At 38.9% G+C, this 20769-nt stretch overlaps 1 protein-coding gene and 2 pseudogenes across 2 annotated transcripts in view; 2 read left to right on the top strand and 1 right to left on the bottom strand.

Moving 5' to 3' along the window:
* CCDC191 (coiled-coil domain containing 191) overlaps positions 1-20769 on the bottom strand; it is an 82048-nt gene that overhangs the window by 14149 nt on the left and 47130 nt on the right. For both annotated transcript variants that reach the window (XM_045785140.2, XM_045785141.2), the window contains 3 exons: positions 19196-19278; positions 18171-18272; positions 3523-3666 (listed from right to left, as the gene is read on the bottom strand). In XM_045785140.2, coding sequence (XP_045641096.2) covers positions 3523-3666; positions 18171-18272; positions 19196-19278 — 329 coding nt within the window. The remainder of the gene's footprint in view (positions 1-3522; positions 3667-18170; positions 18273-19195; positions 19279-20769) is intronic.
* Positions 3662-9209, top strand: LOC148110241 (tubulin-specific chaperone A pseudogene; annotated as a pseudogene).
* Positions 9593-10753, top strand: LOC148110240 (ATP synthase peripheral stalk subunit b, mitochondrial pseudogene; annotated as a pseudogene).

Here is a 20769-nt window from a genome sequence, read left to right as displayed (position 1 = left end):
ATTTTTCAAATGAGAAAAGGAAATTATTCCTTATATGTTTAGTCATTTAAGGAAATATATATCACCTTGGCAAATGAGACTATAAACTACATGTAGGCAGTTATAGAGGGAATAATCTTAAGGACATTCAGGCTATGTCCTAAGAGCTTTGACTACTGACCCTATTTTATGGGAGTTTTAGATTCACATCACGCATAGTCTTTCAGCGCTGACTCCCCGAAGACCACAGTGATGGGCTGGTCATTAGGAAAATGGAGTAAACCTCCAAAGCCATTATTTCACTTGCATCAAGTTTGAAGTGCACTGATGATATTCTCAGTTTGTTCTCCTGGAGCTTGGACAGCAACTCCATAATAAACCTATTATGTACTTAACCACCATCTAATTGAGGAAATGCCAATTCTTTCAATTAGTTTTATAATATGAGCTGTCACCAGCATTGAAATTTAGACATTATCAATAAACCACAAAACCATTTGATAGGAAAATAACATGATGAATAATTTAATGTCTTACCAACTTAAAAGGTTCAGAGACCATCATTCTATCAAAATAAACATGTAACTCAGAGTTTATGAGTTTTAAAAGGTAACTGTTACACTCATTTAAGAGGCAGGAGGGAAAAACCCTTCTCTCTCAATCCTGCAGACAATTTCACATTTTTCTAAGCCTTGCCTAGCCACCCGGCACCGTGAACGGGAATGATGCGAGTGAATCTCTTGACAGTCCTATTTATCAGACACGATGACCATCCGGGAGGCCAGTGTGGCACCTGAGACTGCTTATGATTAAGTGAAGGACTGTAAAATGGGGAGATTATCCTGCATGATATGCCAGAGCCCCGAATGTAATCACAAGAATCCTTGTCAGAGGAAGGTGGGAGGGTTCCACAGTACTCGTGACATGAAAGCAGAGAGCAGAGTGATTCGAGGAGGGGGCAGAGGGCAACAGGACGCAGGTGGCCACCAGAAGGTGAGAAAGGCACGGAGACAGATTCCACCCCCCTTGGAACCACCAGAAGGAACGTGCCCTGCTGACATTCTGACCTTGGTCCGGCATGTCCAGTGTTAAGTTAATAAATGTGTTATTTTAAGCTGCTAAGGTTGTGGTAATTTGTTGTAATAGCAATAGGAAGCAAATACACTGGTTATAAGCTAGAGAGGTGATTCCCAAAATGTGTTGCTCAGACCACTCAGAATCCCCTGGGCTACTGATTAAAAATGCAGATTCCCTAACACCAGCCAACAACTCAGACCTACTGAGAATACCTGGAGGTGGGACCAGGAACGTGTCTTTTTATAAGTTCTCCAGATGAACAGAAAACAGGTTTTACGAACAGAAAATGCTGGTTTCAGATCTGTTTTCCTGTTTTTATTTTAATTGGGTTTTTCTATATTTAAAGCCTATAGTTGGTCACTTTGAGCTCAAACTCCTGTTTCTGCTTTTTATTCTAATAAATTAAAAAAATTTGATTTCGTTATTCACCCATAGATTCAATTTTGTTTCAGAATTTTATACCTTTTTAAAATTGTATTCAGTCAAAAACAAGGACCAAAAAAGAAGAGCTGATAGGAATATAAGAATGAATCTTTCCACTCCCTGTCTGCTTTTCCTTTATGTATTAATAAATGAAACCCCCCCCCAAATATACAAAAGCCAGATAACACAAACTAGAAGCATTCAGTTGGATAGCAAGTGATCTTTGTAGTAGTGTACTGCAAGAGGAAAATTTCAATTCAAATTTCATTTCCAGATTCATTCACTCAGAAGACTAGAGAGTGAGACCTGCCACTAGGAAAAAGCCACAGCAAAATAGCAATGGCTTGGGGCACAGATGGATCCTCTTGCCCTCAGGCCTGATCACCACAAATGGGCTTCCTCACCAGTCCGGAATCCTCAGTAATTCCAGAACCAATGGTAAGGAGGCTGAAGACAAAAAATCAGGGACAGAGAAAAAATAATGGGAAGGGCATTTTGGGAAGGAGGAAGGAAGGAAGGAAGGAAGGAAGGAAGGAAGGAAGGAAGGAAGGAAGGAAGGAAAAGTTAAGGAAAGAAAGAAAGAGGAAGGGAAGGAAGGGAAGGAAGGAGGGAGGGAGGAAGGAAGGAAGAAAGTGAAAAAACAGAAAGAGAACAAAGAGAATGAAGAATGAATAGGCAGGGAGCCTACCTCACGCTCACAGAGATATAACCTGCAGCATTACTCAGTTTAGTGGGACTCCTATGATATTTGGTTTTCATAACCCAAAATGCTAGTTTTACTTTTTAATACTAACCTGGCCAATGCGTAAGTAAGAGTGGTCATAACTAGAATAGATTACTGTGCTTATTTTTAAATAATTCTAAAAATAACATTTCATCTATTTTGAGCTTCTGATCATTTAGTTTAGAATGCCCTGTCCTTTCAAATAAATAAATAAAATCTTTAAAAAAAAAAAAAAAGGGAGCCTGCTTCTTCCTCTCCCACTCCCCCAGCTTGTGTTCCCTCTCTCTCTGGCTGTCTCTATCTCTGTGAAATAAATAAATAAAATCTTTAAAAAAAAAAAAAATGCCCTGCCCTTTGCACTGGGTAAGTCTGAAATTTAATGTTATTTAATTTTATATATCTCAGGGTGGCAAAGTAGGTTATTGTTCCCTATAATAGGATTATATATCCCTACTCATCCTATGTGATTTCACAGTGCCTTCCAATGAAGTAGATGGAACCTTTTCCTCCTCTTAATGACCTTGAGTTTGGCTGATTTGCTTTGGCCAATGAAATGTTAGTGCACATGATACAAGCAGAGGTATCGTGTGGGTTTGCGTCATTGGGTTTAGTTGTTGCCCAGGAGACATTTGCCAGGTGAAAAGCATGGCCCGAGTTATTGCTGAAGCCAGAAAGAGGCTGTGGAGAGACCTGAATGTAATCCACAGCTGGCCCACAGATGTGTAAGCAATAAATGCCTAAATTGCTGATTTTTAAAGATTTTTAATTTATTTATTTGACAGAGATAGAGACAGCCAGCGAGAGAGGGAACACAAGCAGGGGGAGTGGGAGAGGAAGAAGCAGGCTCATAGCGGAGGAGCCTGATGTGGGGCTCGATCCCAGAACGCCGGGATCACGCCCTGAGCCGAAGGCAGACGCTTAACCACTGTGCCACCCAGGCGCCCCCCTAAATTGCTGATTTTTGAGGGCTGTTTGTTATGCAACTTTATTGAAACAGAAACCTAATATGGTAAATTATGGTAATTATTTCCTCTTTATGAGAAACATGGCTAAAATTGAGAGGACTCTATTCATTTTACTTTGAAAGTCTTTAATAAAAAATCTATTCATTTTGTTTCCAACCTATCTAGTTACAGAAATCCTTTTCTGTCTTGGAAGACCAAATCTGAACTCTTATCCAAAACAAAGAAATACATACACTCAGTTAGCTTATATTTTTGGCTTTTAAATCACCAAACAACCCTCATATCCTAACTGGGTATTTAATCCATGTGAAAAGTCCACTTTGTAATTTTGGGAGGAAGTGTGTGACACCATACCTGGATGTTTTGCTTGCTTTTCATTCTCAATCTCTTCCAAGGCTCCAGGCCTTTTTTTCTTAGCAACATCCTTTCATAATGTTCTTTGGCTACTGCTTCCAGCTGCTGGTTCCTCTTAATTCTCTTCTGCTTCTCTAGTTCTTTCTGGGAAAAATTAAAAAGTGAAAATGCTGAGGAGGGGACCAAGATGGTGACATAGGAGGTCCTGGACTTCCCTCCTCCCTTGGATGCATTCAACGTATAGCTACAAATGGAGCATTTTGCTTTGAAAGAAATCTAGAAACCAGCTGAGGGACTCTTCCCTATCAGGTGAATGAGAAAATACCCACATCAAAGTGTGTAGGAAAGGCTGCAACACACTCTTGACATAAACTCCATCCCTAGCACAGCACCATACAACAGGGAGGGAACTCCCAACTCGGAGCTTCTCTCTGAGGAATGAAGGGTTTGGACTGCACATCTACACCTCAACTTTTAAAATAACTACCCAAGGATGGACTCCTAGAACAACTGGCTCTGAGAGCCCCTGGGGCTTGTGTCCGTGAGATACACAAAACTATAGGAAACAAAGACATGGTTCTTAATGGAGGTGCGAGCACTCCCTATGGGTATCCCCCTAGGGCTCAGCCCAGAGGGAGCGGACAAACATGCCCATCTCCTAGTCTCTCTGAAAGCAGTCTGACTGAATACTTTATCAGCTAATGCCTGAGGGTCCTTCTAATTTAGCACATGTTTAGGGGCTGGCTGTGATCCTCCCCAAAGGAAGTGCCCAACAGACCCTCATCCTGCCTTCTCCCTCTAGCTCACTCCAATGATCAAACCAAACCACTAGCATCTCTCTGGAAGGAGCTTGGACACAATCTCGTTACCCAATATTTATGATTACCATTTGAGGGATGGGACCCTGGTTTGCCTGGCTCTGAAAGCCAATGGAGCTTACATTCACAAGTCCTACAGGACTCTAACAAAGAAGTAATTTTTAAATGGGTATAGGAGCACCCCTCTCCCCTTGTGGCTGTATACCTGGATTCAGTACAGAGGGAGCAGGCAAAACACATCTCATAGTTTCTACCTGGAAGGGTAGAAACATTCTCAGCCGCTGCCTGAGGGTACAGTTTTTAATCAGCCTACGTCTAGGTGCTGACTGAGATTCTCCACTGTGGAACACTGACAGGTTTTGGTACATGCTCGACTACTGGGAGCTAAGAACAAGGACAGCAGATTGGATGTTCACAAAGGTTTGAGAGACAACCAAGAACCTGGGTGAGGCTGACTAACAAGGTTCATCTTCCACATGAGACCACTCTGTTAAGACTAGGAGAGGTGGCTGCTTTATCTAATGTGCAGAAACCAACAGGGAGAGTCAAGAAAAATAGAGAAATGGGAATATCTTCCAAACAAAGGAACAAGATGAATCTCCAGAAACCAATCTTAATGAAATAAGTGATTTACCCAATAGACAGTTCAAAACAGTGATCACAGAGATGCCCGCTGAGGTCAGGAGAGCAATGAATGAACAAAGACAGAATTTCACCAGAGAGATACAAAATAATAATAATAAAAAACCCCAAACATAAATCATATAGCTGAAGAATACAGTAACTGAACTGAAAAATTGAATAAAGGGTTTAATAGCAGACTGTATCAGGCAGAAGAAAGGATGAGCCAACTTAAAGACAGAGCAGAGAATTCATCTAATCAGAGGAAAAAGAAAAAAGAAGCTAGTGTAAGGGACTGATGGGACACCATAAGGGTACAAATACATGCATTACAGGGGCTCCAGAAGAGAGGAAGGGGCAGAGACCTTATTCAAAGAAATACTGGCTGAAAACTTCCCTCACCTGGGGAAAGAAACAGATATGTATATCCAGAAAGCCCAAAGAATACCAAACAAAATGAATCAAAAGAGGAACACACCAAGACACATTAAACTGTCAAAAGTTAAAGACAAGGAGAGAATAAAAAAAGCAGCAAGAGAAAAGCAACTTGTTACATATAAGGGCACTCCCATAAGACAACAAGTTTTTCAGCAGAAACCTTGCAGGCCAGAGGGAGTGGGATGATATATTCAAAGTGCTAGAAGAAAAAACCTGCCAAACAAGAGTACCCAGCAAAGACGTCCTTCAGAATTCAAGGACAGATAAAAGAATTTTCCAGACAAACCAAAGCTAATGAATTCATTACCACTAGACCAGCCTTATGTCATACCCAACACTGAAAAGGACTAATTCAAGAGGCACCTGGGTGGCTCAGTTGGTTAGGTGTCCAACTCTTGCTTTTGGCGCAGGTCATGATCTCAGAGTCCTGAGATGCACTCTGCGTTGGGCTTCCTGATCATCGGGGAGTCGGCGTCCCTTCTTTCTCTCTGCCCCTCTCCCCACTCGTGCACTCTATCTCAAATAAACAAATAAATCTTTAAAGAAAAGGACTTCAAGTTGAAGTAAAGAACACTAAATAGTAGCATGAAAACATATGAAACTACAAAATTTAATGGTAAAAGTGTATATATAAATTGTTTAATTTGAAAGTACTCTAATATGGTAGTGGTGGTAGGTGAATCTCTTATAACTCTAGTATAAAGGTTAAAAGACAAAAGTATTAAAAATAACTATAATAATAATTTGTTAATGGATACACATTATAAAAGATGTAAATTGTGGGGTGCCCGGGTGCTGCAGTCAGTTGAACATCTGACTCTTGGTTTTGGCTCAGGTCATAATCTCATGGTTGGGAGATCAAGTCCCATGTTGGGCTCTGCACTCAGCACAGAGTCCGCTTCAGATTCTCTCTCTCTCTCTTCCTCTGCCCCTCCTGCTCATGCTCTCTCTCTAAAATAAATAAATCTTTAAAAAAAAAGATGTAAATTGTGACATCAAACACAAACTGTGGGAGCAGGAGTATTAAAATGTAGAGGTTTTGTACACATGTGAAGTTATGAGCTTAAAAGAGACTGTTAAAACTACAAGATGCCTTATGTAAGCCTCACGGTAACCACACAGCATAAACCTATAGTAAATAAATAAAGATAAAGGAATCAAAGCATAACACTACGGAGAATCATTAAATCACAAAGGAAGAAAGCAAGAGAGGAAGAAAGGAACTACAAAAGAGCTAGAAAACAATTAGCAAAATGGCAATAATAAGTCCATGCCTATCAATTATTTTAAATGCACACAGACTACATTCTCCAATGAAAAGCCATACAGTGGCTGAATGGATGAAAAAAACCACGACCCAACCTGCTGCCTATGAGCCGCTCATTTCAACTTTAAGGACACAAAGAGACTGAAAGTGAAGTGATGGAAAAAAGATATTCCATGCAAATGGAAGGCAAAAGACAGCAGGAGTAGCTAGCCTACATCAGACAAAATAGACATTAAGCCAAAAACTGTAACAAGAGATTAAAAAAAAAAGGTCATTATATCATGACAAAAGGGTCAATTCATCAAGAGGATATAACAATTATAAATATTTATACACCTGGTCTTCCTCCACGGTTCCTTTGGCTCTCCACCCCTCCTTCCCATGGTGCTCAATGGATCACGGTCAGTCCTTGGCTGAGGCAGATCAAGATCGAAACAGCCATGGTGAAGCGATTGGTCAAAGAAAAATGATGTATGAAAAAAAAAGCAAAACAAAAAGAAGAAAAGATTGCAAAAAATGAAAGCTGAAGATGGTGAAAATTATCCAGTTAAAAAGCAGACAGAGCTCCTACAAGAGTCGTGGCTAACGATCCCAGATTGCCAGCACAGGTTGGAAGCTGCATATACTGATCTTCTGCAGTTAGTAGAGGGTGGAAAAGACTTGCAGAAGCTGAGGAATATAAGGAAGCCCGTTTACTACTGGAATCAGTGAAGTGAGGAGCCTGGTTTTCTGTACAGAGTGTTTTTTGCCTTAAATCTTGGGAACCATTCCACAATTCATTATTTTTGACCACTGCTGTATGTTCATGTACATGAGAATGTGCTTCTTTCTACTCAGTTGAATATATTTTTCTTTGCCTAATTTAATGTATCAAATAGATGAGTTCATCTAAAAAAAAAATTTATGCACCCAATTTTGAATCACCTAAATAAATAAAGCAAATACTAACATTCTGAGGGGATATCTAGACAGCAATACAATAATGGTAGGAAACCTAAATAACCCAACTTTAAACAATGGATACATCGCCCTGACAGAAAATCACTATGGAAACATTGGACTTAAATTTTATGTTAGAGCAGATGGACCTAACAGACATATACAGAACATTTCATTCAACGACAGCAGAATACACATTTTTCTCAAGTGCACAAAGAACATTCTCCAGGATAGATCATATGTTATATGCCACAAAATAAATCTTAATAAATTGAAAAAAACTGATATCATATCAAGCATCTTTTCCAACCATGATGTTATGAAATTAAAAATCAATTACAAGAGGAAAAATGGAAAACACACAAATACGTGGAGATTAAACAACATGTTTATTAACAACCATTGAGGCAAAGAAGAAATCAAAAGGGAGATCAGAAAACATCTCCAAGCAAAGGAAAATGGAAACAAAATATACCAAAACTTATGAGACGCATCAAAAGCAGTTTTAAGAAGAAGTTTATAGCAGTAAACACTTACATCAGAAAAAATGAAGATCTCAAACAAACAGCCTAACTATACATCTCAGTGAACTAGAAGAAGAAATAACTATGCCCAGAATTAGCAGAAGGAATGAAATAAAGATCAGTGCAGAAATAAATGAAATAGAGACTAGAAAAACAATAGAAAAGATCAAAGAAACTAAGAGCTGTCTTTTTTAAAAGATAAAATCTCTAGAAACCTGTGGCTAGACTAAGAAAAAAAGAGAAAATCAGAAAACACAGAAATAGTAAGGATCATAACAAACTACTATGAACAATTATATACCAACAACTTAACCTACAAATGAATATCCTAACTTTTACTAAGACTGAATCATGAAGAATTAGAAAATCTGAACAGACTGATTACTAGTAAAGAGACTGAATAAGCAATCAAAATCCTTCTAAAAAAGAAAAGTCCAAGACCAGATGACTTCACTGGTAAATTCCACCAAATATTTCAAGAATTAATACCAATCCTTCTTAAACTCTTCCACAAAATATAAGAGAAGGGAACACTTCCTAAATCATTTTACAAGGCCAATATTACCCTGATGCCAAAGCCAGACAAGGACACAAGAAAAGAAAAATATAGGCCAGCATCCCTGATGAATATAAATGCAAAAAATCTCAACAAAATATCAGCAAATCAATAAACAATACATTAAAAAGATCATACACCATGATCAAGTGGGATTTATTCCAGGGATGCAGGGATGGTTCAACTTCCACAAATCAATCACTGTGATACTCCCACGTTACAAAATGAAGGATAAAAATCCTATGATCATCTCAATAGATGCAGAAAAAATATCTGACACAATTCAACATCTTTTCATGATAAAATCTCTTCACAAATAGGGTATAGAAGGAACATATCTCAACATAATAAAGACCATACTTGAGAAGTTCACAGCTAACATCACACCCAACACTGAAAAGATTTTCCTCTACTATTATGAACAAGACAAGGATGCTCGCTCTCATCAATTTTATTCAAAATAGTGTTGGAAGTGCCAGTCATGGCAACTAGGCAAGAAAAAGAAATAGACATCCAAATTAGAAAGGAAGAAGTAAAATTGTCTCTCTCTGCAGATGACATGATATTATATATCAAGAACTCTAAAGACTCCACCAGAAACTGTTAGAATAAACTAATTTACTAAAATTGCAGGGGGTTGGAGAGAGAAAATTGGAGAGAGAAATTAAGAAAATAATCCCATTTACAATAGCATTAAAGAGAAAAAACTATTTATGAATAAAATTTAATCAAGGAGGTAAAATATCTGTGCACTGGAAACTATAAAATATTGGTGAAAGAAGCTGAAGAAGACACAAATGTTCGATATGGATAGATATTTTCTGTGATTTGTCCTGCATATTATTAATAATATTAAATATAAATTTATATATATTTAAGATTTTATCCACCTATTTGACAGAGAGAGAGAGCACAAGTAGGGGGAGCAGCAGAGGGAGAGGAAAGTAGGCTCCCCAGTGAGCAATGGGATTTAAGACGGTTTAGATTTTTATTTTCAAAAGGTCATTGAATGAGACCCACAAGTTGCCATCATACTGCTACATCGGATAGGCTGTCCTGTCAGGGCCACAGGAATACTAAGCCACATGTGCACATCAATGACCATGCTGTCCCAGGTGGTACTTCCTGCCATGGCTACAGTGGCCCCCTCTGAAGAATGCAGCACTTCTAGGTCCAGGAGAACTGTAGGTACCAAGGATCTTTCATAGAGGGCAGCCGTGTCTTAACCCCGAAACACTTCCTGAAAATGGAAGACAAATTTGTCATGGGCTTATCCCTGAGGAATTCTTCCAGTTCTCTTATCCTCTAACATGTCAGAGGACTTATCTTGTATTTTCTATCCAAAGAAATACATGTGATTGCCCTAGAGAACTTCTCTACCATATTGACAGCTCATCTATATAATTAGAAAGTATGGTACCTCACACCATAAACTGATAATGAATAGAAAAATGCCCAACTAGAAGAGGTGAAGCAGGCTCCCATCAAACACATCCAGGATGTGACTATTCAGAGAAGTCATAGCAGGTACTGGCTCAGAAGTGTAGCTTTTTGATGTCCAGAGGAATAATGCTGCCATGGCCTTGGTGACTGCTTACTGGGAATGGCTATAGAAAGTATACAAGGAGGTAAAAAAGTCACCTGTGCAGAATATGATGCAGCAGATGGGAAAAGGCCCCATGATCAACTGGGTGGAGAAATATACTATGGAGAGCATGACTGCCCAGAAAAAAAGGAAACAACTGCCAAGGGCATTTTTTTGTTTTGTTTTGTTTTGTTTTGTTTTGTTTTGTTTTGTTTTGTTTTGAGAAAGAGCACATGCAAATGAGGGGTAAGGTAGGGTAAGGCAGAGGGAGAGAGAGAATCTTAAGCAGGCTCCATATCCAGCACAGAACCTGACTCGGGGCTTGATCCCGTGATCCCAAGATCACGACCTGAGCTGAAAGCAAGAGTTGATGCTCAACCGACTGAGCCACCCAGGCTCCCTGCCGAGTACATTTTAGATCTGAAGTGCTTGCAAAGAAAGCTCAAACACCATCTATTTGTACGTGCATCTATCTTGATTGAAACGGCTATAGTTTATTTACTAAATGGAAACTAGTCTATGTGACAAAATCTTTTTGTCTACTGTTATGGACTGAAGTTGTAGTTTACACCTGGGGGTCATAGTCATAGGGACGTTCCCGCCTTTTTGCAGGCTTTTGCTCTAGAAACTCCAGAGTTCCCACCTTTTTGCAGGCTCTCACAGAGGGGATCAGGGAGAATCCAGATAAAGTTCCTACCATGGTCCTGACTGGTGGACAGGAACAGCAACCACTATAAAATCCGCCCAGACCATTCTCCCTTGGGAAACAAAAACCTTCAGCTGGCCCCACCTGAGGGCACTAGTGGAAAGCTACTGCAGCTGCGGGGAAGGGCTCTCCAGACTCTTAATTGGAGAGGGAACCTCGCAGAGGGAAGAGCTTTAAGGTTACAGACTGAGCCAATGGATACAAGATGGGAGCAGAGGAGTAGGAGCAGATATTCTTCTGACTGCCCCGTACTGTGCACTCCAAGGACTGAGATTTAATCAGAATGTTATAGAGTGCTTCCCCTCATCCACACCCCACCAACATGCAAACAAACCCCCAGTAATAACAGTGCGTACGAGTGAGAGACCCGCAAGAGATAGACTCTCTCTGGGGAACAGCACAAAGGGAAGACCTGAAGCCAAAAAAGGAGATGAAAACAAAGTTACTAGTGTAAATTGAAGTCTGTGGTGCTCATAGCAATAGCAAGCCTCAGCAATAGTAACCACGGCACCAACAGACTTGAAATGTAGTCCAACTCCTGGCTAGATTAGCACAAATCTCCACGCTAAAGGCCTATGTACCTCAGTTTCTACTGCCCTGTACAACAAGCCTGGCTTTCAACAACAACAACAACAACAACAAAGACATTCCAAAAAATAAGCAATAAACACAGTCTAAAAAGATAAATCAATCTTTAGAACAAGACTCAGATATGACAGAGATTTTGGAACTGCCAGAGAAGGAATTTTAATTTTTAAATAACTTATAGTAACAATAAAGGCTCTAATGGGCAGGTAGTCATCATTCAAGGTCAGATATGTAATTTTAACAAAGATATGGAAACTATAATAAAGATTCAAATGAAAATGCTAGAAAATAAAAAACATATGGTAACAGAAATGAAGAGAGCCTTCAAAGGGTTCATCACTAGACTTGACATAGCTGAAGAAAGAATCAGGTAACTTGAAGTTAAGTTAGTAGAAATTACACAAACTGAAAGGCAAAGAGAAAAAAGAATGAAAAACACAACAGAGCATCCAAAAGCTGAGGGATAGTATCAAACAGTGTAATGCAAGCATTGCAACTGGAATCCTGGAAGGAGAAAAAGAATGGGACAGGTGAAATATTTGAAGAAATAATGGGTAAACATATTCCAAAATTACTGATAGATACAAAGCCATATATCTGAGAAACTTAGAGACCACCAAGGAGGGAAAAAAAAAAAAAAGAAATCACATTTGGGCATATCATAGTCAAACTGCTAAAAACCAAAGACAGGAAAAGCCTTGAAGGCAGCTGGGGAAGAGAACCCTTACATACTATTATAGACTGAATGTTTATAAGCCCCTCTGGATTCATATGTTGGGCCCTAACAACCAGCATGGCTGTATTTGGACATGGGGCCTCTAAGGAAGTAATTAAGGTGAAACAAGGTCCTAAAGGTGAGATTAGTATCCTTTTAACTCACCAGAGAGCTCATGTACTCCCTTTCTCACTAGGAAAGGTCTTGGGAGGACACAGTGAGAAGGTGGCCATCTACAAGCCAGGAAGAGAGCAGTCACCAGAAACCAACCATGCTGGCACCCTGATCTCAGATGTCCAGTCTACAGAACTGGCAACCTAAGTAGACTAAGACACCTACAATAAAGGAACAAAGATAAGAATTACAGCAAACTTGTCAGAAACCAGGTAAGCAAGAAGACAACAGAAGGACATAGGTAAAGTGTTGAAAGAAAAACTATCAACTCAGAATTCTATATCCAGTGAAAAGACCTTCAAAAGTGAAAGAGAGAGGCACCTGGGTGGCTCAGTTGGTTAAGTGTCCAACTCTTGATTCAGGTCATGATCTCTGGGTTATGAGATCAAGCCCCATGTAGGCTCTGCACTGGGCATGAAGCCTACTTAAGATTCTCTCTCACTCCCTCTCCCCCTGCCCCTCCCTGCCCTGCTCATGTGCTCTCTCTTAAAAAAAAAAAAAAAGTGAAGGAGAAACAAAAACTTTCTCAGACAAATGAAAACTAAGGGAATTCACTACCAGCAGACCTACCCTACAAGAAATGTAAAAGGAGGTTTTTTAGGCAGAGGGAATATGATATAGGTTAAAATCTTAGATCTACACAAAGAAATAAAGAGCATCAGAAATGAAAGAAATGAAAAACCATAATCTTCAGTTTATTTTTTTTTTTAATTTGAGAGTGCGCACATGTGAGTGGGGGTGGGGGAGGGGCTGGAGAAGGGGCACAGGGAGAGGGAGAGAGAGAATCTTAAGCAGGCTCCACACCCAGCACAGAGCCCAAACCAGGGCTCAATCTCACGACTCAGATCATGACCTGAGCCGAAATCAAGAGTTGGATGCTTAGGGGCGCCTGGGTGGCACAGCGGTTGAGCGTCTGCCTTCAGCTCAGGGCGTGATCCCGGCGTTATAGGATCGAGCCCCACATCAGGCTCTTCTGCTATAAGCCTGCTTCTTCCTCTCCCACTCCCCCTGCTTGTGTTCCCTCTCTCGCTGGCTGTCTCTATCTCTGTCAAATAAATAAATAAAATATTAAAAAAAAAAAAAGAGTTGGATGCTTAACTGAATGAGCCACCCAGTTGCCCCCAGCTTATTTTAAATCACATTAAAGCATAATTGTTTAAAGCAATGAGAGTAATAAGGTATTGGGTATTTATAGTATATATAAAAGTAAAATATATGACATATATGAGAGTAAAGATGAGAGACTGAATCTTCCCCTGAGATCTGGAACAGGCAAGGATATCTTCTCTCATTATTCCTATTCAACCTTGCAGGGGAATTCCTAGCTAGTCCAATAAGGCAAGAAAAATAAAAGGCATACAGATTGGAAAGGAGGAAATAAAACTGCCTTTATTGGTAGACAACTTGTAGAAAATTCCAAAGAATCTACAAAAAAACACCTAGGACTAATAAGTGAGTTTAACAAGGTTGCAGGATACGGTCAACATACAAAAATGAAGTGTGTTCCTATATACCAGCAATGAACAAATTGAATTTGAAATTTTAAAAAAGCATCATTTATCACAGCACCAAAAAAGTACGTAGGTATAAATCTAACAAAACTTATACACGATATGTGAAAAGCTATAAAACACTCATGAAACAAAGTTCTAAATAAATGGAGAGATATACGAGGCTCATAGATTAAAGACTCAATGTTGTTAAGACATCAATTCTCCCAATTTGATCTATAGATTCAGTATGATCCCAATCAAAATCTTAGCAGGTTTTTTTGGTACACATTGATAAGATTAGTCTAAAACTTATATAAAAAGGCTAAGAAACCAGAATAGCCAAATCACTCTGAAAAAGAAGAATAAAGTGAAAGAATTCACATTGCCCAATTTCAAGATTTACTATAAAGGTACAGCAAGCAAAGGCAGGTGGTAGTGACAAAGGATTATACATAAAGTGTAATAGAAAAGAGATCCAGAAACAGACACAAATGTGACAAATACAGTCAACTCATTTTTGACAAAGGTATAAAGGCATTTCAATGGAGAAAAGATAGTCTTTTCAACAAATGATAGTGAAACAACCAAATGTCTATATGCAAAAGAAGTAAATTTATTACAAATAATGAAAGGAGGTGGGGAAAAATAGAAGCTGACCTAAGTGACTAGAAAACCAAATTTTAATTGGAAAGTATAGGTTAAAAGCAAAAGAAACTGTATAAATACTGTACTCCAGTTGGTAAATGTTTTCATGGGGGTACAGTTCTGAACTTGCTTTACACGTACAGCAGAGCTGAATGAGTTAGGTAAGAGGATGGTGAATTGTGGGAACCAGATCTTATACTGTTAAATAGGGAATTTACAGATAAGCAAGAAGGGAGGGGAAAAATAAATCATCCAATGTGGGATCGAAGCCAGAGATATTAGTATGAATTCATGTTCATACGAATGTTTACTCAGATGGATAGATACAGAAATAATTATGGATAGGTGTGTACATGGTTTAGTATGCATATGTATATTACTTAGCTCTCTCTGCTGAGGTGCTAGAATTAATGACATCCCAGAAGCAATGATACCCTCACTGCCCAGATCTAGGTTTCCAAATACCATTTAGAACCAGGGCACCTTGGAGAAATGGCTGATTCTAACGTTGGGGCAGTGAAAATACAAGATGAACAGTGTTGGAAAGTAAAATACCCAAAAACCAAAAAAGGAAGAAGACATGTCAGAGGGACACACGAGCCAACATTAAAGAGCTCCCCATAGCCAAAGTGGGAACAATTTGAGCCACAAAATAAATAACATTTTTTAGAACTCAGAGTATAAAAGAAATATACATGAATCCATGCTGATGTAAATGACTGAATAATTAAACAATGGAGAAAGAAAAATAAATCTTCCTCATAGCAGAATCCCAAATAATATGTGTAGATACCCCTTCAGGAGACAGAGCTTAATTTCCACTCCTCCCTACCCTGGGAGTGGACCAGACTTAATGAAATGCCTCCAAAGAATAGAGTATGAAAAGGGAAAAACAGGAACTTCACAGTGGAGAAACTTGTCAAACAAGTCATCAAAGTATCACGAGAGATAAGTCATCTTCATGTCATGTATCCCCTACTGTGATGAGATTAGGAGGGCCCTTCATCTAGGTAGCATTCTTAAAGACCATAATCCCAGAAGAATTTAAGAAAAACATCATACCAACACAAATTGAGGAACATTCTACAAAATACCTTATAGGTACTCCTCAAAATGGCCAAGGTCATAAAAAACAAGGAAAGATTAAGTACTATGGTTTGAATGTGCCCCCCCCCCCCCGCCCAAATTCATATATTGAAATCCTAATGCCTGTGTGATGGTGTTAGGAAGTGGGGCCTTTGGGAAGTGCTTAGGTCATGAGGGTGGAGCCCTCGTGAATGAGATGTGCTGTCATAAAAGAGACCATATGAAGCTCCCTAGCTCCTTCCACCATGTGAAGACACAGTGAGACGTCAGAAAAACTGGAAAAAGCAGTGAAATCTGCACAAAGTCTGGTCTTAATACTAACGTTAGTTTTTTCGTTTTGACAAATGCACCATGGTAATGTGAGATGATAATATTAAGGAGAAACTGAAATTGAGTGAGGGGTATACGAAAACTCCCAGTACTACCTTTGTAACTTTTTATAAACCTAAGTAAACCAAAATAAAAAGTTTATTTAAAAAAAAAATGAGTATTAAGGAGGGCACTTGTTGCAATGAGCACAAGGTACTGTATGTAAGTATAAATCACTAAATTCTACACCTGAAACTAATATTACACTGTATGTTAACTGGAATTTACATAAAAACTTGAAAAAAAGAAAAAATTTACCATCAACATATAAATAAAAAGGTTTTGAAGAATTCTGAATGTTAAGTGAAAATATTCATCAGAGACTCTTCAATACAAAAAAGCAGATTAAAAACTATATACAACCCCTCCCCCCCCACAAATTATCAATCTATTAAGAGAGAGATACTTAGGGAGAAGGAGTAAATATACTAAGATATTTAGTTACCTCTTATTGCTGAGCTCATATTTCTCCATTTTTTTGTAGTTCTCAAATGTTCCACAATGAATAGTAATATAAGATGTACTGACTTTGTATCATTGTGTTTAAGTATTTTTAATTTTATATCATAGTATTTAAGTTATGAGATATCAATGAGAAGAGTAAACGTCATTGAAGGACTTTACCGTCTCTTCTGGGGAAGGGGTTAGTACGTTTTTGATTGTATGCAGGATAGTTGTATCATGTTAAGCAGAATTAGGATCTTCTTGTCTTTATTTGGAGATCAACTATGGTTTAAGGAGATGTGTATGGGTGCCAAGTAGATAAGGGGTAGACTTGTGATGGTTAATTTTATGTGCCAACTTGAATGTGCCACAGGGTGCCTAGAGTAAACATTTATGGGTGTATCTGTGAATGTGTTTTGGGATGACATTAGCATTTGGATCCATGGAGTCTGTTAGACTGCCCTCCCAAATGTGAGTGGGCATCATCCAATCCCTTTATGGGCTAAACAGGACCAAAAAAAAAAAAAAAAAAAACGAAGGAGGAATCTGCCCCTTTTTTCCTCCTGTCTGCCTGCTTGAGCTGGGCCATCGGTCTTCTCCTGCCCTTGAACTAGAGTTTTTACCATCAAATCAGACGAGGACTGGAATGATATTGCTGGCTTTTCCTGGGTCTCCGGCTTGCAGATGGCAGACTGTGGGACTTCTCAGCCTCTATAATCATATGAACCAATTTCTCATAATAAATCTCTTCCTACACATGCAACCAATTGCTTCTGTTTCTCTGTAGAATCCTAATACAATTTCCAATTCGAATCTCTTTTCTATGAAAATGTCTCTACTATTCCCTCAATCTTTATAGGTCTTGCCTTCTATGGCTCTCTTGATCTCCTTTGGTCTTTTTTTTTTTTTTTTTCCTTTTTTTAAGTAGGCTCCACGCCCAGCATGGGGCCCAACGCAGGGCTCGAACTCAAGACCCTGAGATCAAGACCTGAGCTGAGATCAAGAGTTGGACGTTTAACTGACTGAACCATCCAGGCGCCCCTTCTTTGGTCTTTGCGGCACAAGACAACATGTGCTGTACTATATTGTCTGACAGGTGTGCATTTTCAGGCCTTATCTTTCCAACTAGAATTTAATAATCTTGAAAGTAAGAGCTTTATCTCTTATTTCTCAGGTGTGTCTTTTTCTCCCATTTGTTCATTTATTTGTTCATTCATTTACTCATTCATTCAACACGCTTGCTGAGTTCCTAGAATATGCCAGGGACACTGCTCACCAACACAACAGTGAGCAACACCAGACTGCCCCCTTTATTCTGAAGGAGATTCCAGCTTAGTTGGAGATGCTGAAATCAATAAGACAACCACAAAACACATGCACGATTATAAGCCCTGGTAATGCTTTGAAGGAAATATATTTCAGAGTCCATAAAGGGGAACGTAACTTAACCTTGGGTGGAAAAGAGAACGTACGAGGCAAGAAAGTCTAATCTGGGAGAAGCCATGTTTGAGCTACGATCTGAAGAATGAGCAGGTTTTCACTAAGATGGGAGAAAAGGGTGGAGGTGCAAGAAGAGTGTTCTGGAGGGAAGTTCGGGGATAGAGAAGGTGCACAGGGCCACAGTATTGCACACAATACTGCTTTAAGAGACAGGCGACTGACCAAACAGACTCTACGAACCATTTTCTGCAGTCTCTTCTCCTCTCGTTTTTTCTTAAGTTGAGCCTCCTTTTCTTCTGCTTCCCTCCTCTGACGCTCCTCCTCATGGGCCTTTAACTGGGCCTGGTCAAGATGAGAGTCAGTAAAAAATTAGAACGCTATGTTTGTATGGAAATGAGATTTTTTATGTTGAGGAAAGTCAAGTATCTCCCAAGAGTGCCCGCCTTATCTCTGAAAGAAGCCCATACTTCGTGATAAAAGCAGAAAATCCAACCAACAGGTGATCAGTTGTGTAACTTAAAAGTTTCTCCAAAATAATCCTCTTCTACTTGGGAAGGTGATACTGAGCAAGAAAAGAACATTAATTTTTCATCAAAAAATGATTCCTTTTTAGTTCTTATTTTCACCTGTGAAATACTAAGTCCAAACTCCATATAGTGTAGGACACATTTTTTCTTTCATTTCATACACACAAAATCCCCAAATTGTTGGAACTGTTTATTTTTTCTTAATAGATACATTTGTTTTTGATAGCCTAGGTCAAAACCACGCAAGAACTACTCACCTTTGCAACTTACCAGGTTGGATATCTAGATCTAAATGTGTAAATCTTCCTCATTGCTGGCTCCTATCAACTTTTATAACATTTCCTTCTTGCTATACTAATGGTGTTACTGTTTTCTCCCTTTCTTTTCCTAAAATTTTCAGAGTTCAGGCCAGTGGATAAAAAGCTATTTCCAAAGCTGATCTAGCTCCATTGTCTCAAGACACTTAAACAAGCTAAGCTTAATATTTTTTTTTTTTTTTTTTAGAGGGGAGCGGAGAGTCACAGGGAGAGAAAGAGAGGGAATCTTAAGCAGGCTCTATGCCCAGTGTGGAGCCTGATGCAGGGCTTGCTATCTCATGACCCTGAGATCATGACCTGAGCTAAAATCAAGGGTTGGACGCTTAACTGACTGAGCCACCCAGGCACCCCTAATCTTCATTTTTTAAATAAAGACCTATACAAATCCTTTTTCTTGCCTCAGGTTTCATTCTTGATTTACCAATTTCTCCTCTTCTTGTTTTTTCTTCCTCTCTGCCAAGATCCGCCTACGTTCAGCTCGCTGAACTGCTCTCTCTTCCATGGCTAGAAAATAGTAACACAGTTCCAATATCAAAAATATAAGGAACACTGCAAGAGAAATGTCTCCACGTTTCGTGTTATTGTTAGGGTTTTCTTGCAAGTTGAGTGTTTACAATTTCAGAAACATTTATTTGTTTATAAATATATAAATATAAAATTTATATTTTAAAAATATAAGTTGTAGTTGTATTTATACATATATAAGTATATATATGTTATTTATATACCTCCTTACAGGTTAAAGACCTACAATCCTATCCTCAGCAATGATGAACAATTTGCAAATTGTTTTTACTTTTCTATTAGAATAACTCTTTACTGGTTTAAATAAGATAATGTGCCTGGATGATACTTTTATTACTGAAACCCAGAAACCAGAATTTTAATTTGATAATTCTTTAATGAATGGAGAAAACTTTAATTACATCTAACAAACACTTTGACAGTACAATCAGTCCTCAAATCCCATTGAGGGGATTCTGCTATTTTTTCCCAAGTCATTATACATATGTCTACATATGTTTAATGGCAACAACAACAACAAACAAACTAAAGTTTAGGGTCATGATGAATACATTAAAATCTAGTTTTAAGGCCTGGACAGATATCCAGATGGGCAGGAAATGGAATTGTACTAGGCATTTGGAGAACTGGCATCTGAACGAATTCAAGTGTCAGACTCCTGTTCTTGACAGTCTATTAAATATCGATCCAAAAGAAGCAAATGTGCAAGATGGTCTGATAATACGACTCTGTCATCAGTCGGGGCTTTTACAGGAAGAGGGGAATGGGTGGGAGGGGTATCAAGTTCTGCTCACCTAAGTCAGCCAATAGTTACTTTTGCTTCCTTGTGCCATGTTATTGAGAAGAAAATTTAAGTCCAGGTTTCAAGAATTAATAAACTCACCAGGCTATTTCTTAGAGATATTAAGTGTTTGCATTGCTGAAAAAAGAAGAGTGGGGGTGCCACAGATGGCGGCAGTGAGGCTGTCTTTAAAGAGGCAGAAATAGACTAGAGGATTAAAGTGAGAGCCCTGAGAAGCAGTCTCTGGTAATAAGTGCGTCCCCCGTCTTTCCTAGAGCTAATCGTTAAAGACTACTTGAAAAGTAGCCTGGAGTTCTAAATTATGGTAACTCCTTGATCAAACAATAATTTTTTAAAAGTAATCACACCAAACTGGGCATTTCCTGATCATTCTCAGTGGCAGGCAAAGAAGGCATAAACTGCTGTCCTGGCAGAGAGTCAACGCAAAGACTGCTAATTTCTTCATGAAAAGGAATGGACTTCGGGCATAGCGTGCTTCAGATGACATCACTTCGTGTAAGGGCAGCAATCTTGCCAAAGATAAAAAATCAGACTTGCAACCACAATATAATTGCCAGTGTGCCTACCTCCATATACAAACATGCATAGTGCGTGACTACGTATACAGTAAAAACAATTAGTAGGTTCACTAGGTGGTGAATGCTTTTCTTCTCATTGTATTGTTTGGT

Source organism: Ursus americanus, chromosome 4, assembly GCF_024610735.1.
Source record: "Ursus americanus isolate L20-20 chromosome 4, mUrsAme1.1.p, whole genome shotgun sequence".
Classification (NCBI taxonomy): Eukaryota; Metazoa; Chordata; class Mammalia; order Carnivora; family Ursidae; genus Ursus; species Ursus americanus.
The sequence above is the reverse complement of the archived record's forward strand: the minus strand, read 5'-3'. Positions and strand labels throughout refer to the sequence as shown.